General features: G+C 33.8%; 1 protein-coding gene across 4 annotated transcripts in view; it reads left to right on the forward strand.

The window, feature by feature from the left end:
* The window catches only part of LRRIQ1 (leucine rich repeats and IQ motif containing 1), a 203,870-nt gene that overhangs the window by 170,469 nt on the left and 11,377 nt on the right, over positions 1–22,024 (forward strand). For 2 of the 4 annotated variants that reach the window (XM_077748144.1, XM_077748146.1), the window contains exons 24-25: positions 1,289–1,349; positions 12,058–12,178. In XM_077748144.1, coding sequence (XP_077604270.1) covers positions 1,289–1,349; positions 12,058–12,178 — 182 coding nt within the window. Of the gene's footprint in view, positions 1–1,288; positions 1,350–12,057; positions 12,376–15,299; positions 15,381–22,024 lie in introns of those variants that run through there. The other 2 variants (XM_077748145.1, XM_077748147.1) reach the window with 2 other exon arrangements.

The raw sequence follows: 22,024 nt of genomic DNA on the forward strand, positions 1-22,024 counted from the left end.
TACCAAAGTTGTAGGAAAATAATAAAGTCCAGAGATAATATTTTGGACAAAAATTTTCAAGACTTTTGTTTTGGCTACATGTATCCAGAAAAAGAATTTTAAAAGTGCTATTATAAACATTTACTAAATATATAAATCAANCAGGCATTATAGGTAGTAACTATTTAAATGACTAGCAAAAAACAAACAATACTCTACAAGTATGAAGGTTAAACATTAATTTAAAAATAAGTTAAAGTATGTTAAAAAATGAAATCTCTTTTTATAATATATATAAATTGAAACTTTCATATGTGGTCAATTATATCCATGTAATTCCTTTAAAAATATAGAAAAAGGAGTGAAGAATGAAAGTGAAATTAAAACAACATTTTATAATCTGGATTATTTTGTCCTATTTCATTGTAAGCAAAGAAAGTAGGAATAATGTAATCAACGTTTGAGAACTTTTTTATTTTATTAAGTATTATAATTAATGCAAGCACAATTTCTTTTATGTTGGTATTAATTTAGTGTAATTCATAAGATGACATCGTTAGAACTGTGAACAAATATAGTATAATCTATATTTTATCATTGATATTAGCCAGATATAAAAGGTGTTATTCAGAGATTTTTAAAGTATTAGGATAAATAATGTGAAAAATATAAGCAAAATGTTTCAGGATATATTTCAGATATATTTAAACATTTAACAATATCCTTTTCCCTAAGTAAGTTATATTTAAACCCATGATACAACAGGCAATGTTCATGGATTTTCACTTTTGAAAATATATAAAGGAATAAGTAGATATTTTGAGAGAAATTGTTTTCAAGAACAGAAGTTCTTGAAAATCCAAATGTCAATATTCCAGTTTTAAAAAGAAATTAATTGTGAGCATTAGTATAATGCTTTAAACACATTACATGTATTTTAAAAATAAAACCTTTACCTTTCTCATAAGTAAGATATATAAGTAAAAGTAAATAAAATATTTATATGTTATGTAATTTAACTATCATTGATACTTTCAAAATTTTTCTCTTTATGTGTACTTATGTTTGGCAAAGAAGGGTGGCATTAAAGTGATATTTAGAAATTTAAATTTCATGTCAAGTTAAATTTTCAAATGACTATGGAAAGATGTAAATTTGTATATATATTTGCATATAGCCCAATTTAATAAAACTATTATTTCCATTTTGTAAATTACTGATTTCTCCAAAAATTTTCACTAGGCATTTCTTTAATACTCTTCCTCTACTTTTATATAATAATATGATTTTTGTTTTTGTCACTATGCAGCAAACACTTCTTGCCTGAGTTAGATCCAGATGTACTTAATGGTGGAAGAGTTCAGCTGGTGGTAAGAAATGTGTTTAAAGTTACAAAAAAATGTTGGAGACACTGATCCTCAGTAAATGGTACTTTAAAATATGTCCATAATTAGTGTAAATTATGAAGCTATCACAACTTTATCTATTTGGGGTGATCTCAAACTACATATTAAAATAATAACCTGTAAAAATAACATGTTTCTTGACTTGTAATAGAACTCTAAAATCTGATAATACTTAAAATCTTGATTCTATATGACAGATTTTAAAATATTAGCATACTACCACATTTAAAATAACATTCCTGTGAACAGGGATTACATAATGAACTTATTTACTTTAATGTTTTAAAAGAATAGGATACTGAGGGAAACATAAAAGTACCCTCACAAGTTGGAAAATCAAACCAGATAAAAGTGAACAAGTAATTGTGAACTCAGACATCTAACTAATGAAATACAAATTATTTAGGAACAACCAGGTTCTAAACATGGAGACCAGAGTGTAAGACTCCAGACAGTATAACTGTATGTACATTGCAGAAGTCAATTGTATTATATGCTCTCAGAAAGAAGACTATGTTAACAGAAGGAGAATGGCCAATATGGAGTCTAGAGAAATGAAGCCCACAAAACAAGAAATTTTCAGTATGCTTCCAAAAATTTCCAGAAAAGAGGGCACCCTAACCAATGACAGAAATGTGTGGTCTCTTTGGCAGGTAAAAATGGATGCATCACGCGACCCTAACTTTATAACACCTTTCATTTATATCAACCTATTAATACTCCTTTCTCAGTTTCTACATTCACTAGAAAAACTAAATATAATTTAGCCTTCCAAGTAGAATTTAGCATAAAAAGTTAATGCACTTTCTAATGGAATCTAGTGTGATGGTATCAAGAGCAGTATATTCATCATTCTCATGAACAGTTTATTCAAGGAATTTTCCTGAAAAGGGAGCAATATTAGGGCAATAGCTAAAATTAATGTGTTTATGAAAATATTTACAGAATCTATGCACAAATTTAAAATAATCATTAAGCAGATATTTTCTTGCATTTTAATAGAGACACCTCTGGCAGAGTGGCATGTAGATTGTCCTAGGAAAATTGATGCTTCAAGCTGTGAACACTGTGCATATTGCTAACAATTGCACACAATGGTTGAGTTGACAGTTCGGAGTAAAAATGGGGAATATAAAAGTCTCAAGGAATGTCATGATCAACAAAGTGATTTTATATATAATCATTATACTCCTAAACATGAATGAAAACAGACTAGGTAGATCACTAATCAAAATGGTTTTATGAGAGTAATGCTCTGACATTAATCTCTCTCCTCCTGTATCCTACTGTATTGCACTATATTCAAATATGTCACAAATATATAGCAATGGCAAATGCTTTTTTGATATTGAAGAGGTACAGGTGAACACAAAACATGGTAAATGGTAGTAGATAAAAAACACAGTGTTTGTTTAACAGTTTTTGTTTTTTTGTAAATGGAGATAGGAGAAGGCTTAACTAAGGACTCATGTCAAAAGGATACTGAACTAATTGAAGGCCCAGAGCAGAAAGACTCTCAGAATCTTGGGAACGTGCTGGAGAATGTGCAGATAATTGCACAACTGGGACGAGGCCATAACTAAGAGGAAAATTAAAAAATAAATCTGCAACCACTACTACTATATGATCTTCAAGACATAAGGAAAACACCCATAATAAAAGGACAGAAAATAATGCAACAGAGTGATCAAATTTTAATTAGAACAAATGTGGATATTCAAATCAGCCTACTATAAATTCTGAATATATAAAATATTACCATTAAAATAAACTCTGGACTGGACACCATAAAAGAAAGACTTCGTGAATTATCTACAAAGGAATAGTAATTAGATTGACAGCTGACATTACAGCAGAAATAATGCATACCAAAAGACAGTGGAATTACTTTTTATTTTTTAATGTTTTATTTATTTCTAGGAGAGAGAAAGAGAGAGACAGCGTGAGCAGGGGAGGGTCAGAGAGAGAGGGAGTCACAGACTGAAACAGGCTCCAGGCTCTGAGCTGGCAGTCAGCACAGAGCCCGGCGCGGGGCTGGAACCCACGAACCACAAGATCATGACCTAAGCGAAAGTCGGACGCTTAACCGACTAAGCCACCCAGGCGCCCCAGTGGAATTACTTCTTAATAATAGAGATCGATATAAGTATTATCCAGGATACTCTTCACTAACTTTCAAAAGCAATAATAAGATATAATCAAATGCTCAAATTCTGGGTTTTGAGGAAGCTAATAAGTAACATCTCTGTCTTCCAAACAAGATCAAATTGTTCTATGGCAGACAGAAATGAGAAAAATGAAAATAAGATAATCACTTTACTTATTTCCAAATATATATTAGATTTAGACAGTTATACTGCTGACTGAATTTATCCCCCCAAACTCCAGGATTTTTCTATAGAAAATGGTATTATTTCAGGTTCCCCATAAAACGTATTTGAGTGCAAGACATTTGTTGGGGAAGGTTTTCAGAAACAACTCCCTTGAGCAGTGAAAGAAACAGGATTGAGCAGAGGGAAAAGATAAAATGCAGTAGAGTTGCAGCAGAAGGGAATGTGGTGGTGGGAAGGCCCTTTTAAATCATCTTAGCATGAGGTAAGAGGATCAGGCTTTTATGCTACTGCATCTCCTCAGGAGAGGGTGTGGCTTAGGCAAGGCAACCGTATTTAGCTAAGGGACAATTTCCAGAGAGGTATTCAGCTAAGAGCCAATAGGCTTCAACTTTCTCAGCAACTGGAAGAATTTTACTCAGTTGTTAGAAGTGAGAAATGATAATATCCACTATACGTAGTAAGTTTATCATTCATAGATACAACAACTTAGCATCTAAAATGTGTCTACTGTCTCCAAATAAATCTGTAAATTTATAGATTTATAATTTTATTTATAATTTTATAAATCTATAAATTTACAAATCTATAAAGCCACTTTTTTAGGAACCTGAAGAATTTCATTCTAAATTTTTTTTCTAATATTTATTTATATTTGAGACAGAGAGAGACAGAGAGTGAATGGGGGAGGGGCAGAGAGAGAGAGGGAGATACAGAATCCAAAACAGGCTCCAGGCTCTGAGTTATCAGCACCAGAACCCAATGCGGGGCTCAAACTCATCAACTGGGAGATCATGCCCTGAGCCAAATAAGGCTCAAATGAATAAGAACCCAATATTATGTAAATAAACTTTGAAAAAGAAAAGCTAACTTGTATCACAAGATATAAAGACTTAGTAAAAAACTAAACTTTATGGTGAAAATAGAACAATGGATGTAAATAGTTCAGAAGTAGACTTGTGACTATATAGAAAACTAATAATAAAGGTGGGAAAGTTCAAAATGTTTGGTAAACAGAATTCAGTAAACTAACATTAAGAAACAGCGCTGAATATAGACCATATAGTCAAATGGAATTTAGAAGATTTGAAGTCTCAAATGTGAAAAGTGAAGTTATAAAACTGATCAAATAAAATAATTAAGAATATATTTGCAACTTAGCAGTAAATAAAGACTTATTTAAAAGATATAAATAATACAAATTATATGGCAAATAAAATTGATTGCCTTGACTGTTTTAAATTAAATATTACTTCCTATGAAAGATTTATAGAAAAAGTTAACAGACGAATTACAGACATGGACAACTATTTTCAGTGCCTAAAAGTAATAACAGCTTAATATCTAGATAGAAAAAGTAAGCTTCTGCAAGTAAACAATATAAGGCCAGTTAACCTAATGAAAACAAATATGTAAATATAATAGAAAATGTATATATAGACAGTTTACAGAGTTTATGCCTAAATGCACAAATGTATATAAAGAGATGCTCTGTTATATGACCAGAGGGATAAAAGTTAAAGCTAAGAAGTTGCATGACTATCCTCATCAGAATAGCAAAAATTAGAAAATTGGGTAATGCAACGTGCTATTAACAATGTGGAAACACTGGTGTACAGCTGGTGAAAATAAAAGCTGGTACAGTTATTCTGGGAAGAAATCTGTCAGAATTTATTAAAATAGTTTTTTGTATGCTGTATTTTATATTAGCAACAAACTTTAGAAAACTTTACTTAAAAATACTCTTTTTACCCAGATTCCTGGGTGGCTCAGTCAGTTAAGTGTCCAAGTCTTGATTTCAACTCAGGTCATGATCTCACTGTGAGTTTGAGGCCCATGTTGGGCTCTAAGCTGACAGCAGAGACTCTGCTTGGGATTCACACTTTCCCTCTCTCTACCCCAACCCGCACTTGTGTTCGTTCTCACTCGTAAAATAAATAAACATTTAAAAATTTAAAAAAATATTCTATTTGCCACAATTTAAAACATAAAAATTTTAAGAATAAATGTTAACATTACGATGTGCAAAGATCTTATGATGATACCATCAAGTATTGCTTTAAAAAATTCAAAAAATATACCACACTCATGCATAGAAAGATTCAAATTGTAAGATGTCAATTCTCAATGATCTATAAATTCAATAGACTCTTAGAAAGCTTTTTAGTATAAATAGACCAATTACAAAACGTGAACATGCAAAAGACCTAGAATAGTCAATACAATCTTAAAAAATAAGACTGACACTACCTGACCTCAAAACTTGCTATAAAGTCCCAGTAATCAAGACTATATGTTATGTGAATAAAGAAGAAAAATCAATTAACAGAAAATAATAGTCCAGAAAATACCACACTTATAAGGTTAGTTGATTTTCTTTAAAGGTAATGAATCTTGATTCCTACTTCACACCTTAAAAACCAATTTGAGGTGAATTATGGGCCTAGATGTAAATGCTATAATTATAAAACTTCTCAGGGTGCCTGGGTGGCTCAGTTGGTTAAGCATCTGACTTTGGCTCAGGTCATGATCTCACGGTTCATGAGTTCAAGCCCCACATCAGGTTCTGTGCTGACAGCTCAGAGCCTGGAGCCTGCTTCAGATTCTGTGTCTCCTTTTCTCTCTGCTTCTCCCCTACTTGCACTCTGTCTCTCTCTTAAAAATGAACAAATACTTTTTAAAAATTAAATTATAAAACTTAATAAAGAAAACAGCAAGGTATTTTCATCTCTTGACACATGCAGCAACATAAGTGAATACCAAAAACAACATAGTGAGTGAAAGAAGCCAGACACAAAAGAATATATACTGTATGATTGTATTTATGTTAAGTTCAAGAGCAGAGAAAACTAACCTGTCCATGGTGAAAGAAATCAGAACAGCTGTTGCTTCTGAGGATAAATTACTGGAAAGAGGCATGAAGGAACCGTTTGGTAGTTATATTAGTCAGTGGTCACCAGAAAAACAGAATCAATAGGATACTTATATCCATATCTATATCTGTATTTGCCTATATCTAATATATAAAGTCATATTTAATGTATCTGATTTCAAGACTTTCATACTTGGCCTGAAACTTACAACATTGACCCTCTGATCGATCGATCGATCTATCTATCATCTACCTATTTGTCTATTGAATCAAGAGGAGATATATATGTATACACATACATATAAAGATAATTTATAAATATATTCTTTATGTATTATAAGAAATTATATATCCTTTATTATAAGGAACTGGTTCATTTGATTATAAAGGCCGTGAGCAGCAAGCTAGAGAGCCAGGAAAGCCTGGTAGTGTAGTTCCAGTCTGAGACTGAGGGCCTGAGAACCAGGAGAACCAATGGTTTTAGTTTGAGTCTAAATATCTGATGGCCGAAAGGGCTGAGAGTGTCAGATCCAGTCCACATCTGAAGGCCTAAGAACCAGAATTGTGTAAGTTCCAGCCTTAAGAGAAGACAGATGGCCCAGCTCCATCTGGCAAGCAGAGAGTGAATTCTCCCTCCACTTTTTTGTTCTATTCAGGCCCTCAGTGGATTAGATGAAGCCAGAGAGGGCAATCTGGTGCACTTAGTCTACCAATTCACATGGAGTGTCATCCACAAGCACCCTCACAGACACATTCAGAAATAATGTTTAACCAAACGTCTAGGCACCCTGTGCCCCAGTCAAGTTGTTACAAAAATTAACCATCACAGTAGTCATCTGTAAACAATAATTAAATTGAACAGTGTAATTAGAAAATGAACAAAGGACTTAAATGGATACTTCATCTAAGAAGTTTTTCAGAGAGAGATAAGCACATGAAAAGATGGTAAACATTGTTAATCACTAGGAAAATTGTTAAAGTCACTATATAATATTACTATTAATATTAATATCTTAATAAGGTCTGTGGTTTAGTAATGGTATGGTACCAATGTAAATTTCCTGGTTTTATGAATCCCACTTTGCTTACATAAGATATCGTTGGGCAAACAGGCTGGAGTTATACAGGGAACTCTCAGTACCAATTTTTACAACTTCTATAGGAATTTTAAGTTACTTCAAAATAAAAATTTTGAAAATGCTTGAACTTAATGTTTAAGGTCTGTGTATTTCACTGCATATAAATTATAGCTCTATAAAACATTTAAAGCATCTTCCATGCCCACATATGTTATATAATGAGTCCTCTGCCTTATATGAGAAAAGGAGTTTGTGCAGTGATAATAAGTATTATTATAAATGAAGGGGTAAAATGGATGAACTAAATCTAGATCTTACAAATGTAACGTACAGTGAAAAATAAGCAAGTTGCATAAAAGAGATACCATTTACATTAATCTTGAAAATAATATTCTAAAATTTTTTGTATACTTTTATAAGATAGCTTGTAAGTGAACTTTGCTTTATACATTTTATTTCTCTTGAGGCACCTGGGTGGCACAGTCAGTTAAGTGTCTGAGGATATCAGCTCAAGTCATAATCTCACAGTTTGCAGTTTCGAGTCCCACATCGGGTTCTGTGCTGACAGTGTGGAGCCTGCTTGGAATTCTCTCCCCCCCCTCCCCCATTTGCACACGCTCTCTCTCGCTCTCTCTCAAAATAAAAACTTTAAAAAATTTTTAATTCTCTCTTTATTTAATTTTTTAAAAATATTTATTTATTTATTTATTTATTTATTTATTTATTTATTTATTTTGAGAGACAGAGAGAGCAAGCAGGGGGAGGAGCAGAGTGAGAGAAGAGCGAGAATCCCAAGCAGGCTCCGCTCTGACAGTGTGGGGCTCCATCTCATGAACCCTGAGATCATGACCTGAGCCAAAAGCAAGAGCCAGATGTTTAACTAACTGAGCCACCCAGGTGCTCATATTTTTCTTTTTTAAAAAAACCTAGGGGTACCTGGGTATCTCAGTTGGTTGAGCGTCCCTGCTCTTGGTTTTGGTTCACGTCATGGTCTCTTGGTTTCATGGGTTCGAGCTATGTGTCAGGCTCTGAACTGACAACTCAGAGTTTGCTTGGGATTCTTTCTCCCCCTCTCTCTTCTCCTCCCTGGCCTGTGCTGTCTCTGTCTCTCCAAAAGTAAATAAATAAACTAAAAAAACAAATCTAGGTAATAAGGAAATGAGTATTTTTATGTGTGTTCTTTAGTATATCTTAACTTCTAAAATTTTATTTATTTTTATTTTTTTAATTTTTAAATATTTATTGACATTTGAGAGAGAGAGAGATGGAGAGAGAGACAGAGTGCAAGCAGAGGAGGAACAGAGAGAGGGGGAGACACAGAATCTAAAGCAGGCTCCGGGCTCTGAACTGTCAGCACAGAGACTGATGCAGGGGTCAAACCCATGAACTGTGAGATGATGACCTGAGCTGAAGTCGGACACTAACCAACTGAGCCACCTAGGCACCCCTTAACTTCTAAAATTTTTAAATTAAATATTTAATAAAATATTATCTATAAAAAAAGGAAAAAGAATAATTCCCTATTCTTAATTAGATGTGAGAGATTCTCTGTTTGTGATTAATTTGCATGGGTTGGAGGTGAATCAGGATCCAGATGCTTAGAAGTCATGTTCAAAAGGGGCATCTGGGTTGCTCACCTGGTTAAGCGTTGGATTTTGGCTCAGGTCATGATCTCACTGCTCTTGAGTTTGAGCCCCATGTTGGGCCGTGTGCTGATACCTCGGAGCCTGGAGCCTGCTTCTGAGTCTGTGTTTCCCTTCCTCTCTGCCTCTTTCCCACTCACGCGCTGTTTCTCTCTCTCAAAAATAAATAAACATCATTAAAAAAATTTTTAAAAGTCATGTTCAAAAATTTATGCTCCTCATTTTATTGTGAAAATATGGGGCAAAAATTTACAAACCTTGCAGATGGGGGCCACAAATGCACCCAGTTCAAAAAACAAAGATGTGTGAGAATTTTGCAAAATTACTATATAAAAAAATATTTGTTATTGAATTATACATAAGAATATTCTAATTAAACATTGACTCAAAACTGTTTATTGTGTTATAACTATACAAAATGTCTAATATTACAGTGTTTTAGGATTAGCATACACTTTCTGTAGAATAAGGAAAGCACGAACAGTCATATTCAATTCTTAAGTATATACATTTTGCATGATACAGAAGAAAACAAATAGAGGAATAATGAAGAAAATCCATCCTAACAGTTAAAGGAAGAATAGTGTTCAGTTTAAAAGCCAATGTTTTCAAAAACAGAATCTGAATATTAATGCATATATGGCTGTGTTATATGCATTGCTGAACCTTTAACTAACCCCTTTATGAAACATCTGGATTTGTATTGTAAGCTGCCAGGAGGCACTATTGTGAAATTATGTATTCCTGTTAAGTTTCACTTCTAAATTTAATTCCTTGTTATAATCTGGCCCGATTAGTAACTGACATTAATTAATTTCTTCTTAAGAAGAAACAATCCTTTGGGTGTTAATGGTTAGATGGTAATGAGATTTTTGGAAGGCATGTGCTCACAAATGTTTTCTTGACATGTAGGTATCATTGTATTTGGATGAGGGTGGGATTTCTACTTTCTAAATAAGTGTAGTGAAATATTATGTCATCAAATTAAAGCAAATAAAACCTGATTTTAAAATCTTGAGTCTTGTAGTTAAAGTCTCCTTAGCTAATAGAATCCTACGTGGTTAACATGTTTTTCCGTGTTTTGTAACTGATCTCACCAGAACTGTAGTATTGCTTTGGTATTTCCCCCTTATTCCTGACTGGTTCTTTTTTAAATAAATGTTTATTTGATTATCTTTTGAAGGAGTGAGAAAGAGAGACAGAGAGAGAGAGTGAAAGGGAGGGAGAGAGAGAGAAAGAACAAATGGGGAAGAGGCAGAGCGAAAGGGGGCAGAGGATCCGAAGTGGGCTCCAAGCAGGCAGCAAAGACCGTGATGTGGGGCTTAAACCCACAGACGGTGAGATCATGACCTGAGCCAAAGGCAGTCACTTAACCGACTGAGCCACCCAGGCACCTTATGACTGGTTCTTTTTAAGGCTTAGTATTGATGGCACTATACTAATGGAAATATTAGATACATACTTTTGTACACTATTTGAAATAAATTCAGAAAGAATGTAAAATATTTTTCATACCAATCACAAGTATATATTAGAAGCCAATTCTTATGTATTTCTGTTTGTTCAAACAGTTTTCCACTGAGGTCTTTTGACAATGCAGTTGCATCACTTAGCCAGGTTCATCAAAAAGTGAATGACATATAATGGTATCTATTCTGAGTTCAACAGTAGCAAACTTGCTTACTTAACAATGAGAAGTTCCTGCACATGACAGTGGGAAGAAGTTGGGAAGGGGCACGTAAAGGAGAAATGCAAAGATCTGAATTTGAGAGAGAATGATCTTTAGATTCTATTTTCATGAGATTTTGTAGCCCATCACATGGGTATAGCTTTTTAAGCACAGTGATGGTTTTATAACTTTATTTTGCTCTTTTTGAATTTGTCTCACATCAAATATTAAGGACAATGCTCTCTCACAGAATTTCAAGCATCTTGTGGTTTGGGTTAAATCCTAGTTATTTTGAGGCTGCTTTGCTTCCATCGTGGCATTTTCCCTTACTTCAGGGCTGAATTCTGATAAATCTGTACTTATTATATTAGACATTATGTAAAATAATATTCTATAGGCAAAAAGTGATTCTTTCAACTGTTAGGTTCAGTCCAAGGTAGTAATAAAAGTTCAAATGGTAATGTTAGTGAAATAAATTATTTAATCCTATGTTCTTAAAATAATATATCTTGAAATTTCTATATATTTACCATTACCTTTAAGTTAGACTTACTGTATAATATTTTTATATTAATAATGGCTTTAATGAGAAGGTAGAGATCTTTTACAACTTTGTAGTATACAACTATGGGATGAAAGGCATTTTGAGAAATATTATTGAGAAGACTAATACTTATAACTGGTAAAATATAAATATTGCAGAAAATAATCCAGTATGACATTTCTAACGTTCAGTTAAGAATTAAATAATATACTTGGTAAATAAGTGATGTTAAGCTGTTTCAAGTTTCATCAGTTGCCTTTAAGATTGATTTTCATCAAAATTACTGTACTAAAATGTTTTCTTTTGTTGTACAGACTCAAATAGCAAACCTCAATTTTAAAATCGGCTCTTATTTGCAAAAAATGCTTTGACATAGTGCATTTGTTCTGCCTGGGCAGCAGTAAAGGATTGTGGTATCATTTTGAAGGAGGTTGTTTGACAGAGCCTGTGTGTTTATTTGGGGTAATGTGAGCTGCATTCAGAAAATGCCATATTTTGTTTCATGATTGTATACATTCCCCCCCATTGCTCCCAGGCAAGACTTGTAAGCAGAGAAGACACGGATTTAGACCTTTTTTCCATGACCAGTGGAAGCGCTTTGTCTGTGAAGAGAGAAAAAACAAATCAGGCACCCAGACACTCAGCGGGATCTTCAAGTAAGTTGTGGTTTCCTTCAGAATTAATTTAGAAATCACAAACGAATTGATGAACTTAATGCCAACAAGCCTTCTTTCATAGATAAGGGGTAGGCGGCCAGCAACCAGAACTGCCTGAAACTGTGTATTGGGAGTTTTTTTCTTTCTTTACATGTCCTCTTTTGATATAATCCAAATTAAATCATTTCTAAAATTAACAGCATCAATTTTATTTTAATTATAATTCTGTGACTCCATGTTCTACTTTCCTCACCTCCCCTGAATATGTTGAATTATTTGATCATTTAGTTCTAAAAGAACTTTTAGGCTACTTGCAAAAAGTTGGATTTATGTATCAAAGTAGTGTATTTTGGCCTTTTGTCACTGATTTAACAGATGTAGGTCACCTTAATTTTTAAAGGAAACTTTTTAAAATAACAGATTTTTAGATGATAATATTATCACAACTGTCAAAACTATGCTTTAGACACTATTTCTGTTGAATAGATGACAGTTTATATTTATTCATGATGACTTTTTACACTTGTAAACTTGACCCACCCATCTATTACCTTCAATATCATAATGTCAACAAGAATTTCATTGCAGTTAATAACTGAAAAAAATAAAAACTTAAAAATATCTATATCTTGTAGTAATAAAGTCTAATTTTTTCAAACTCTTCATATACCCTAGAGATTTTGAAACATCTTCTAAACTGTGTTAGTATATTAGTATAAATGGTGTTTTATTTAGGTATCATATTTTGTTAATTTCCCCAAAGTATAGTAAGCCTCAGAAGTCCGCACATTAACTCATACTTCATTATAAGCATTAAGTTTTTCTTGAAAATGTTTTATTGCTCACCCATAGTATACTTTTATACGTACAAAATCAATACTTGATTGAGTGTGAAGAACTCAATGATCCAGGTAGCACTCTACAGGCAAACAAAAACTTTACAATGGTTTTCTTTCACTTTGTATCCAGGTACGTGGCATTATTAGAGTCCAGTCATTTAAATCCATTAACATCTGCAAGTTCATTTTGATAAATTTTAATTTGGTTTTGAAATAATGATTTCAATATATCTAATTTAAAACTATTTCACAGGCTTCAAAGTTCTTAGAATGCCTGAATTTTCTTTACTTGATTATATAATCTGGTCACAAAAGTTCTAGTCATTACAGCTAAGAAAGAAATATTTTAAGTTTATTCACTAAGTAAAATGATTGATCTAATATAAAATTTTTGGATTATTAACATAATTTGTTAATTACATCAACTTTCAAAACATATATTACATTTCAGAAGTAACCAACCTGTGTCATACATAATGCTGTCTTGATTTTAAGTACTGCATATTATGAACTTATTAAATCACTTTGGAGGAGTAGTATAAAACCAAAAAAATTGCCTTGTCACATTATAGAATATCAGTTTCTATTCATAATGTATCATCTGACTATTAAAACATAAACAGCTCAATAAATCAGCAACTATCCTAAAATGCTCTAGCTTTATCTTTCACTTATGTGACATCAAATCAGAGATTCTAGAAAATACAAGATCATTGTATAGAGTCAGCTCCTTTTTTTAATAGTGTTATTTTCTTTTAAAATTTTAATTCCAGTATAGTTACCATACAGTGTTATATTAATTTCAGATGTACAACATAGTGTTTCAACAATACATTCTCTAAGGAAGTGTAATATGGCTCTCCTTGCTGATTCCAATTAGTTGTCAGTAAATGACACTACAGTGAACACTACTAGTCACTAAATCTGTTCACCCAGTGTCAATTTAAGACAAACAACTTCAGGAAAATAGAGATTTTATTAAATAACAGAATGGTTATGAATAAAATACCACTTACTGAATTATTGTAGTTACTAGTTTACTACAATATCTATATAATATAATGGTGAAGTGTGGGCTTTGCCATCAGTCTGCCTGGAATTGTAGCATGACAACTCTCTAATCCTTAAAATGGGAATGATAGGAGAAGTACTATATCTACATTGAAGAATTATTGTTAGGATAAAATGTAGAGCATTTACAATAATATCTAGCACAAAACAAGGGATTAATAAAGAGTCTTTATAATTGCCACCTAAACATAGCCATAAAAGAAGAATCAATTGAAGTAAGATATTGACGTCACTAGTATCTGGGCACATGGGCTAACTAACTCTTATATGAAACCTACTCTTAATAGTTACTTAACTAAAAAACTTGGAGTAGCCTATTAGCCATCGAAATCTTTTAACCATCAAAATCCTTGGGTCCTAGTCCTCCATGGCCCTGGGCCAACCACGTACAGCTTTGGTACTTTGAAAGCTCTTTTTCCTCTAGCCTTTTCTCTCTCTTTTAAAAAACTTATCACCTTATTGGGGTGCCTGGGTGGCTCAGTCGGTTAAGCGTCTGACTTCGGCTCAGGTCATGATCTCATGGTTCGTGGGTTCAAGCCCCGCATCGTGCTCTGTGCTGACAGCTCGGAGCCTGGATCCTGTTTCAGATTCTGTGTCTCCCTCTCTCTCTGACCCTCCCCTGCTCACGCTCTCTCTCTCTGTCTCTCAGAAATAATAAAATAAAAAAAAATCATTTCATGAATTTCTAAAAAAAAAAAAAAACTTATCACCTTATTAAAACTAAAGCATTTCATTTAGCTTTGCAATCCAAAGCTAGGGAGTAGTTTATGGGCTGCAGCTAGAAAACTCTTTCAGCCATCAAACTAGATATTTCTCTTTCAATATTGCTATACTATTTGTAACATGTATTCTGTAGCATCAGATAAACTCAGGTTTAAAATCCCAGTTCCATCGCACGTAAGTTGTGTGGTCTTAACTCTAAGAACAAGTTAACGACCTGTTAAATTGGAACAACAAAGTCTATCTCATAGAGTTTGGTGAGGAAGAAATGAGTAAAAATAAAGGTAAAGTATGTGATACATTTCCTAACATATGGCAAGTACTTGTTTGTATTGTTTTTGTTTTATGTTGCTGTTGCATGGGTTTAAACAACTTCAGAGTAGAATTGTCTTTCTTTCCTGTGTCAAATAATAACAGAACCAGCTTCATGACAGTCATCTCAAGCAATGCTGTCTGAGAATTTCTTAAGTTCCTTCTCCCTTTCCTTTTAGGTCTGACTACTTTCTTAAAAGAGGCCAAGGCAGGCTTCTGCTACTTGCCCTTCTGGTCTACCCTGTGGTTTAAAAAAAGATGTAAGAGGTCACATTCTTATTTTTTAATGCCATTTACAAAATGAGTATGCAAATAAATTCCTTCATTCAGGCGATATTTAGAGAACATATTTGATTTTCTCAAAAGATTTTGGTTTTCTCAAATTTCCATTTAATACTCAAGATAAAGAATATATTGCAATAATAATTTTATTGCTATAGAAATTTATAGCTTTACAAATTTATTTTCATTATCTTTTCTTATTTATAATTACTATTTTTCTCTGACAACTAATATAAATAAGACTCAGAGTTTATTTAATTTGCCTTGCCCCAAAAATCTTTGCAAGGAAAAGCAGCAATTTAATCCTATCTTTTCTTATTCCAAACCTAGTGCTATATTGTTTTTTATTCTTCCATGGACTAAAATATAACAGCTGAATTGTAAGAATATAACACAAGTAATCTAGTTCTTCTTACTTAATCAGTCAAGAGCCATCTGTTGAAGGATCACTGCTCACTATATACCTAGTTTAAGTTTTCAGATGCCTCTTCCTAAATCATCTCTCTACTTCCTAGCACATAATCAATTTTCAGAGTTAGCCAGGGATTGAAGATCCACAGTGCCCTGTAATAGTGCATAATCAGCCCAAAGTCAAATTCTTATTTAAGTATATCTAAAGTCTCATGAAATGTAAGCCCTTTTAATATGATTCTGAATTTTCTGAATATGGAAAAGCATACTTTTTACAATCGAAGTGAGAAAGGCTTCTTGGAGGCAAAATATTTTATTTGTACCTGGAATGGCATTTGGGATGTAAATAAGGAAAAAAGTGGAAGAAAGACACCTTAACAAAAGTAAAAGATATAATATGAATACATATTTGTTGAACCTTGAGGACACTGTCTGGACCAGAGTTTAAACAAAACTACAGTAATGCAAAATAAGATTGAATTAAAGATGAAGCCTAGGTTCAGGTAAGTTTGAAAGGTTCCTCAAAAAATTAAAAATAGAACTACCCTACAACCCAGCAATTGCTCTACTGGGTATTTATCCAGAGGATACAAAAATGCTGATTTGAAGGGGCACATGCACCCCAATGTTTATAGCAGCACTATTGACAATAGCCAAACTACGGAAAGAGTCTAAATTATCCATCAACTTATGAATGGATAAATCAGATATTGTTTGTATATACAATGGAATACCACTCGGAAGTCAAAAAGAATGAAATCTTGCCATTTGCAGCAATGTGGATGGAACTAGAGTTTATTATACTAGGTGTAATAAGTCAGACAGTGAAAGACAGATATCATATGATTTCACTCATATGTGTAATTTGAGAAACACAAAAGATGAACATAAGGGAAAAGAAGGAAAAATAAGACAAAAACCAAGAGGGGCAAAAACCATAAGAGACTCTTAAATACACAGAACAAAATTGCTGCAGGGGTGGTGGGGGGGATGGGTTAAATGGGTAATGGGCATTAAGGAGGGCACTTGGGTGTTAAATGCAAGTGATAAATCACTGGGTTCTACTCCCGAAACCCATACTACACTATATGTTAACTAACTGAAATTTAAATAATTAAAAAAAAATTTAATGTTTATTAATTTTTGAGGGACAGAGAGAGACAGAGCATGAGTGGGGGAGAGGCAGAGAGACAGGGAGACCCAGAATCCAAAGCAGGCTCCAGACTCTGAGCAGTCAGCACAGAGTCTGCCACAGGGCTCAAACTCATGGACCACAAGATCATGACCTAAGCTGAAGTTGGACATTTAACCTACTGAGCCACCCAGGTGCCCCTAAATAAATAATTTTTTTTAAAAAAAGTAATGTGGAGGAATTGGACTTCCATGCTAATAATGAGTAACTAACAACAATTTGTAATAACACCTTAGTGTTTTAGAAAGCTCAAGATCAGTTGAAGAAATGTGTTCTAAGTCACTTTTCACATTACACAATGCCTCCATTGACAAAGTAATTTTACAATTTTTATCAAAAAAGAAAATTTTTGGTTAACAAAAGTAAAAAGTGAAATAGTTTACTAGATGTCAATATCCAATAATATGTGCAGATTGAGACTGAAGTTGATTGCTAAAGCAAAAGTAGATTCCAAAGATCACTAGTAAAGTTTACTTCAAATTTACTCTAAGCACATTCCATTAACACAACTTTTAATTTGCAAATAAAGAATGATGAGCATGGTGTATATTCCTGTATATATGTGTATATTTTATATATATATATATACATATATATACCTAATTTTGTACTTAGCTGCAGTATTATACATAATATGCATCTATAATCCCTCACTGAGTAAGTACTTAAATATTATTGCCTATATCTGTGGGTCATAATATAAACCATGCATCATGATCCAAGCAAGTATATGCTTACAATGTACAAAGGACTATATAGGGCATTAAAAAAAAACACAAAGATGGAGAGGTACAGACCTAGGAGAGCCAACACAATATTGAAGAAAGACAAAGAACAAATTCCCTTTAATACTCACTATAAAAGGAAATGCAAATTAAAACCATGAAATACCAGTAACCACCTATTAAAATGGTCAAAATTCAGAACACGTAGAACACCAAATGCTAGTGAGGTTGTGGAGTAACAGGAACTCATTCATTGCTAGTAGGAATGCAAAATGGTATAGTCACTTTGGAAGAGAGTTTGGTGGTTTCTTACAAAACTGAACATCTATTACTATGTGATCCAGCATTCGTGTTTCTTGATATTTGCCCAAAGGAATTGAAAATTTATGTCTACACAAAAACCTGCACATTGATGTTTATAGCAGCTTAATTCCTAACTGCCAACATTTGGAAGCAATCAAGATGTCCTTTGGTAGGTGAATGTCTAAATAATCTGTGGTACATCCAGATAATGGACTATTATTTCATGCTCAAAAGAAATGAGCTATGAAACCATGAAAAGACATGGAAGAAATGTAAGTGCATATTACTAAGTGAAAGAAGCCCCTCTAAAAGGCTATGTACTATATGATTCCAACTATGTGATGTTCTTGAAAAGTCAAAACTATGAAAGGTGTCATGGGTTGTTAGAAGGTCTAGGGGAGAGGAGATGAATAGGTTGAGCACAGGGAATTTGGGGGGCATGGAAAATACTCTGTATGATACTATAATGATGATACATGTCATTCATTGCACATTTTTTCTAAACCCATAAATTGTACAAAACCAAGAGTGAGTTGTAATGTAAACTATGGACTTTGGGTGATTATTTTGTGTCAGTCTAGGTTCATCAGTTATAACAAAGGTATTGGGCGATAATGAGAGAGGCTATGCATGTGGGGGGGGGCAGGGGGAATATGGAGGGTCTCTGTATCCTCCCCTGAATTTGCTATGAACCTGGAACAGCTTAATAAAAGGTGGAGGGCAGGGGGGAAGGGTAGAAAAGGAAAAAAAAAGAAGAAAATCTAAGGAAAGTGTTACTTGCCAGCTATTACCTGGGATTTCCTTTATTAATAAATGGTTATTGATATTAAAGAAAGGTTATAATATATTATAAATAGCACTCTATTATGGAATTAAATCAACCTGAAGCCAGAATTTTGAAGGCTTAGTCTCTAGCAGGGAGAAGAGTCTCTCTCAGTAGTGCTGAACACATTTCCTTTCAGATTTTGTTGGCCACAACAATGTCATGCTGGTTTTTTATCTTTAGTGTTTACTCTCCTTCTCCCCTACTAGCATGTTCCAGGAGGTCAGGGAATTTAACACGGTACCCTAGGTCACTAGAAGAGCTCCCTGGCATATGGTAGGCCCTGTAGTATACAGATAATGAGGGACTTTATGGATGACTGACTCACTGACTGACTGTGCTCCACTATTTGTCATTTGCCTGCTCCATAGTGAGAGACAGGCTGTACTGACAAAGAAGGAGGGTAAAAGATTGACTGTTTGGTAGATATTCAACAGTATCTGCCAAAGCTTCTAAGAGCACTTAATCTGTCCAGAATCCTGATATGTGCAATTTATCCAAACAGTAAAGTTTTCCTTCCAGGCAAGTCTTTCAAACAACTCAATCATGAGATTCAAATTCCCATGGATCCAACCTACTTGGAGCCATTCCTGCCATTTGTTCATTGAAGAATATTTATGGAGTACTCTTAGAGGCCCAGGGCATTACGAGTGCAAAGCGTCACTAGCATATTTCTGCCCTTCATGGAGCTTATAATGGGTTCACTCAGGAGACAACTATCATACAGTTGGTTAAACAGGGAAGTTTAAGTATTGTTGCCTCTACTACAGTATTATCCATATAATAATAATAAATCATAAAAATATAATATAATTTAAATATAAATTAATTTAAATATAAATAATAAAAAGCAGTGCCCTAGGGCTGAGGGAGATCACCCAAGGAAGGACGCACTTAGAAAGGCTTCAGACCTCCCTGGAGAAGGTGTGGTTCAGCCACCAGACAGCAGACAAGTTCCGGGTTGGCCAGACCAAAGCTGGTCTGGACTTAACGGGCAAACAAGAGGCGATTCTCTGGAGGGCAGGAGGTGGGGCAGGGACTGAGCAATTGGCAGAATAGGTATGCAGCGAGAATGGGTCGTGATAAGGCAGAGGCACAGCAGGCTTTGGTTTCCCAATGGAGAGGATGGCACCCAGCTTACCGCTAGGGTGAAGGTGCCAGATCGCAGAGGAATCCTGTTCTGGGCCTGTGAATCAGGCAGATGCATCAGAGGCCCGGACACACACAAGACCCACTCCACCCCCACCTATGCCAGAAACTGCAAAACCGACAGTATCCCCTCAGCACCCTCTGTGGAGAAAGCTTAACATTTTTCTCACTTGAAAGGAGAAATGCTTAAAGAAATTCTTTTATCACAAATCATATAATGAAGGGTGTATTCATTGCTTATACGTTGATAACTGACATGTAAGCATGCACTAAATTACTACTCTCCGTATATAACAACTTATACATGTGTATGAATTATAGATATAGATATATATATAACACATCTTTATAAAAGTAAATTTGACTTATTATTCTTTTTTTTAGTTATTTTTTAAATGTTTTATTTATTTCTGAGAGAGAGAGAGAGTGAGCAGGGGAGGGTCAGAGAGAGAGACACAGAATCTGAAGCAGGCTCCAAGTTCTGAGCTGGCTGTCAGCACAGAGCCCGACACAGGGCTCGAACCCACGAACTGTGAGATCATGACTTGAGCCAAAGTCGGACGCTTAACCAACTGAGCCACCCAGGCACCCCTTTGACTCACTATTCTTGTCTTTAAAAGAGAGGCACAGCTTGGACCAAATTAAGACCTAGTATTATTTTATTCATGGCATATTAGGCTGGGAAATTTTCACAATTGAGAAGAATTGAGGAAAAGCATAAGAAGACCTCAAATTGTTAAGAAAATGTTGTTCCATCATTCTTTTACTCTTTCTTCAAAGTTTTATAGGTTACTTCCAGCCTATGAAACCATGTGATTAACTACGGAAAATGATAAACTAAATAATGCTTTAATAAAGTGTAGATAGCCCTCACTAAACTGGAATTATGAAGTCCAGAGGTAAAAGATGATTAATATGCCAGTTGCATTTTTAAACACAGTGAGAGACAGTGTGGTATTAGTAAGAGTATGTGTTAAGAGAATGGGAAATGAATTTCAAGTCCTGGTATGGCTCCTTACCAGCTTGTCTGTGACCTGAGTTAAGTCACTAACAATTCCTTTGTAAATTTAGTAAATAAAAGCCTGCAAAAAGGGAAAGAAATTTGGAGCAAGCTAGATCTGAATCTGAATCCCATTTCTCACACATATGTTTTTGTGAGCTTAGAAGAGATATTTCAGGTTTGGCTTGTCCATTAGAAAATATCATGGAAAATTAGATGAATATATAAATATCTATTTTGCTCTCACGTGGGAAAAGAAGGGAAAAGAAAAAATAAACAAAGGAGATCCAAGAGTCCTGATAGCTTTACAATTCCATACTCTGCAAATAAAACAAGGAAACTTCATATATGACAATTTCCCAATTAAGAAAGCAACAGAAGCTACTATTTCTGATATTTTATAGTATGAAAATCTTGTTTGTAACTGAAAATTTTCTCAACACTAGAATACTTCTGACTCTGATTTCAAGTATTTTCAAATTGTCTTTAATTACTTTATCTAAACACAGTCAGCTGAGATGGAAAAAAAAACAAGCCTTTTCTTTAAGTGTTTTTCAAGTAAGGATCAGAAAAGCCCATCATCTATGAGAAATGACAGCTATTTCATAAAATGAAGTTGAATTTTAAAAAGGCTGAAGTGAGTTTGAAATTCAGCATGCCTACCGTAAAAAAGTTGACTTAAGGATATTCTACTATAAAAACTTAATAGTGGATATCTTGATTTCCTAATATATTTTTAAATGAGAAAAAACAAGCAAATAAAATTTCCAACTAAGAACCCAGTCAACATTTCATAGTATGTGCTTGGAAATGATCTTTAGCTTAATCTTTAGCTTTTAGAAAGAAGTTTGTAAATTTAATACTGAAGACATTAAAGAGGGAACTAGGTATAGACATATAGCTATAAGGTAGTTTAATGAATTTTCAGGTTATCCTGAAAGTAATTAGTAAATCTACAATGTTTTGTATAAATAAAAAAATGTTATAATGAGATAAACAGGGATAGTATGTCAGGCAGC

This window comes from Crocuta crocuta, unplaced genomic scaffold (assembly GCF_008692635.1).
Source record: "Crocuta crocuta isolate KB4526 unplaced genomic scaffold, BGI_CrCroc_1.0 scaffold79, whole genome shotgun sequence".
NCBI lineage: Eukaryota > Metazoa > Chordata > Mammalia > Carnivora > Hyaenidae > Crocuta > Crocuta crocuta.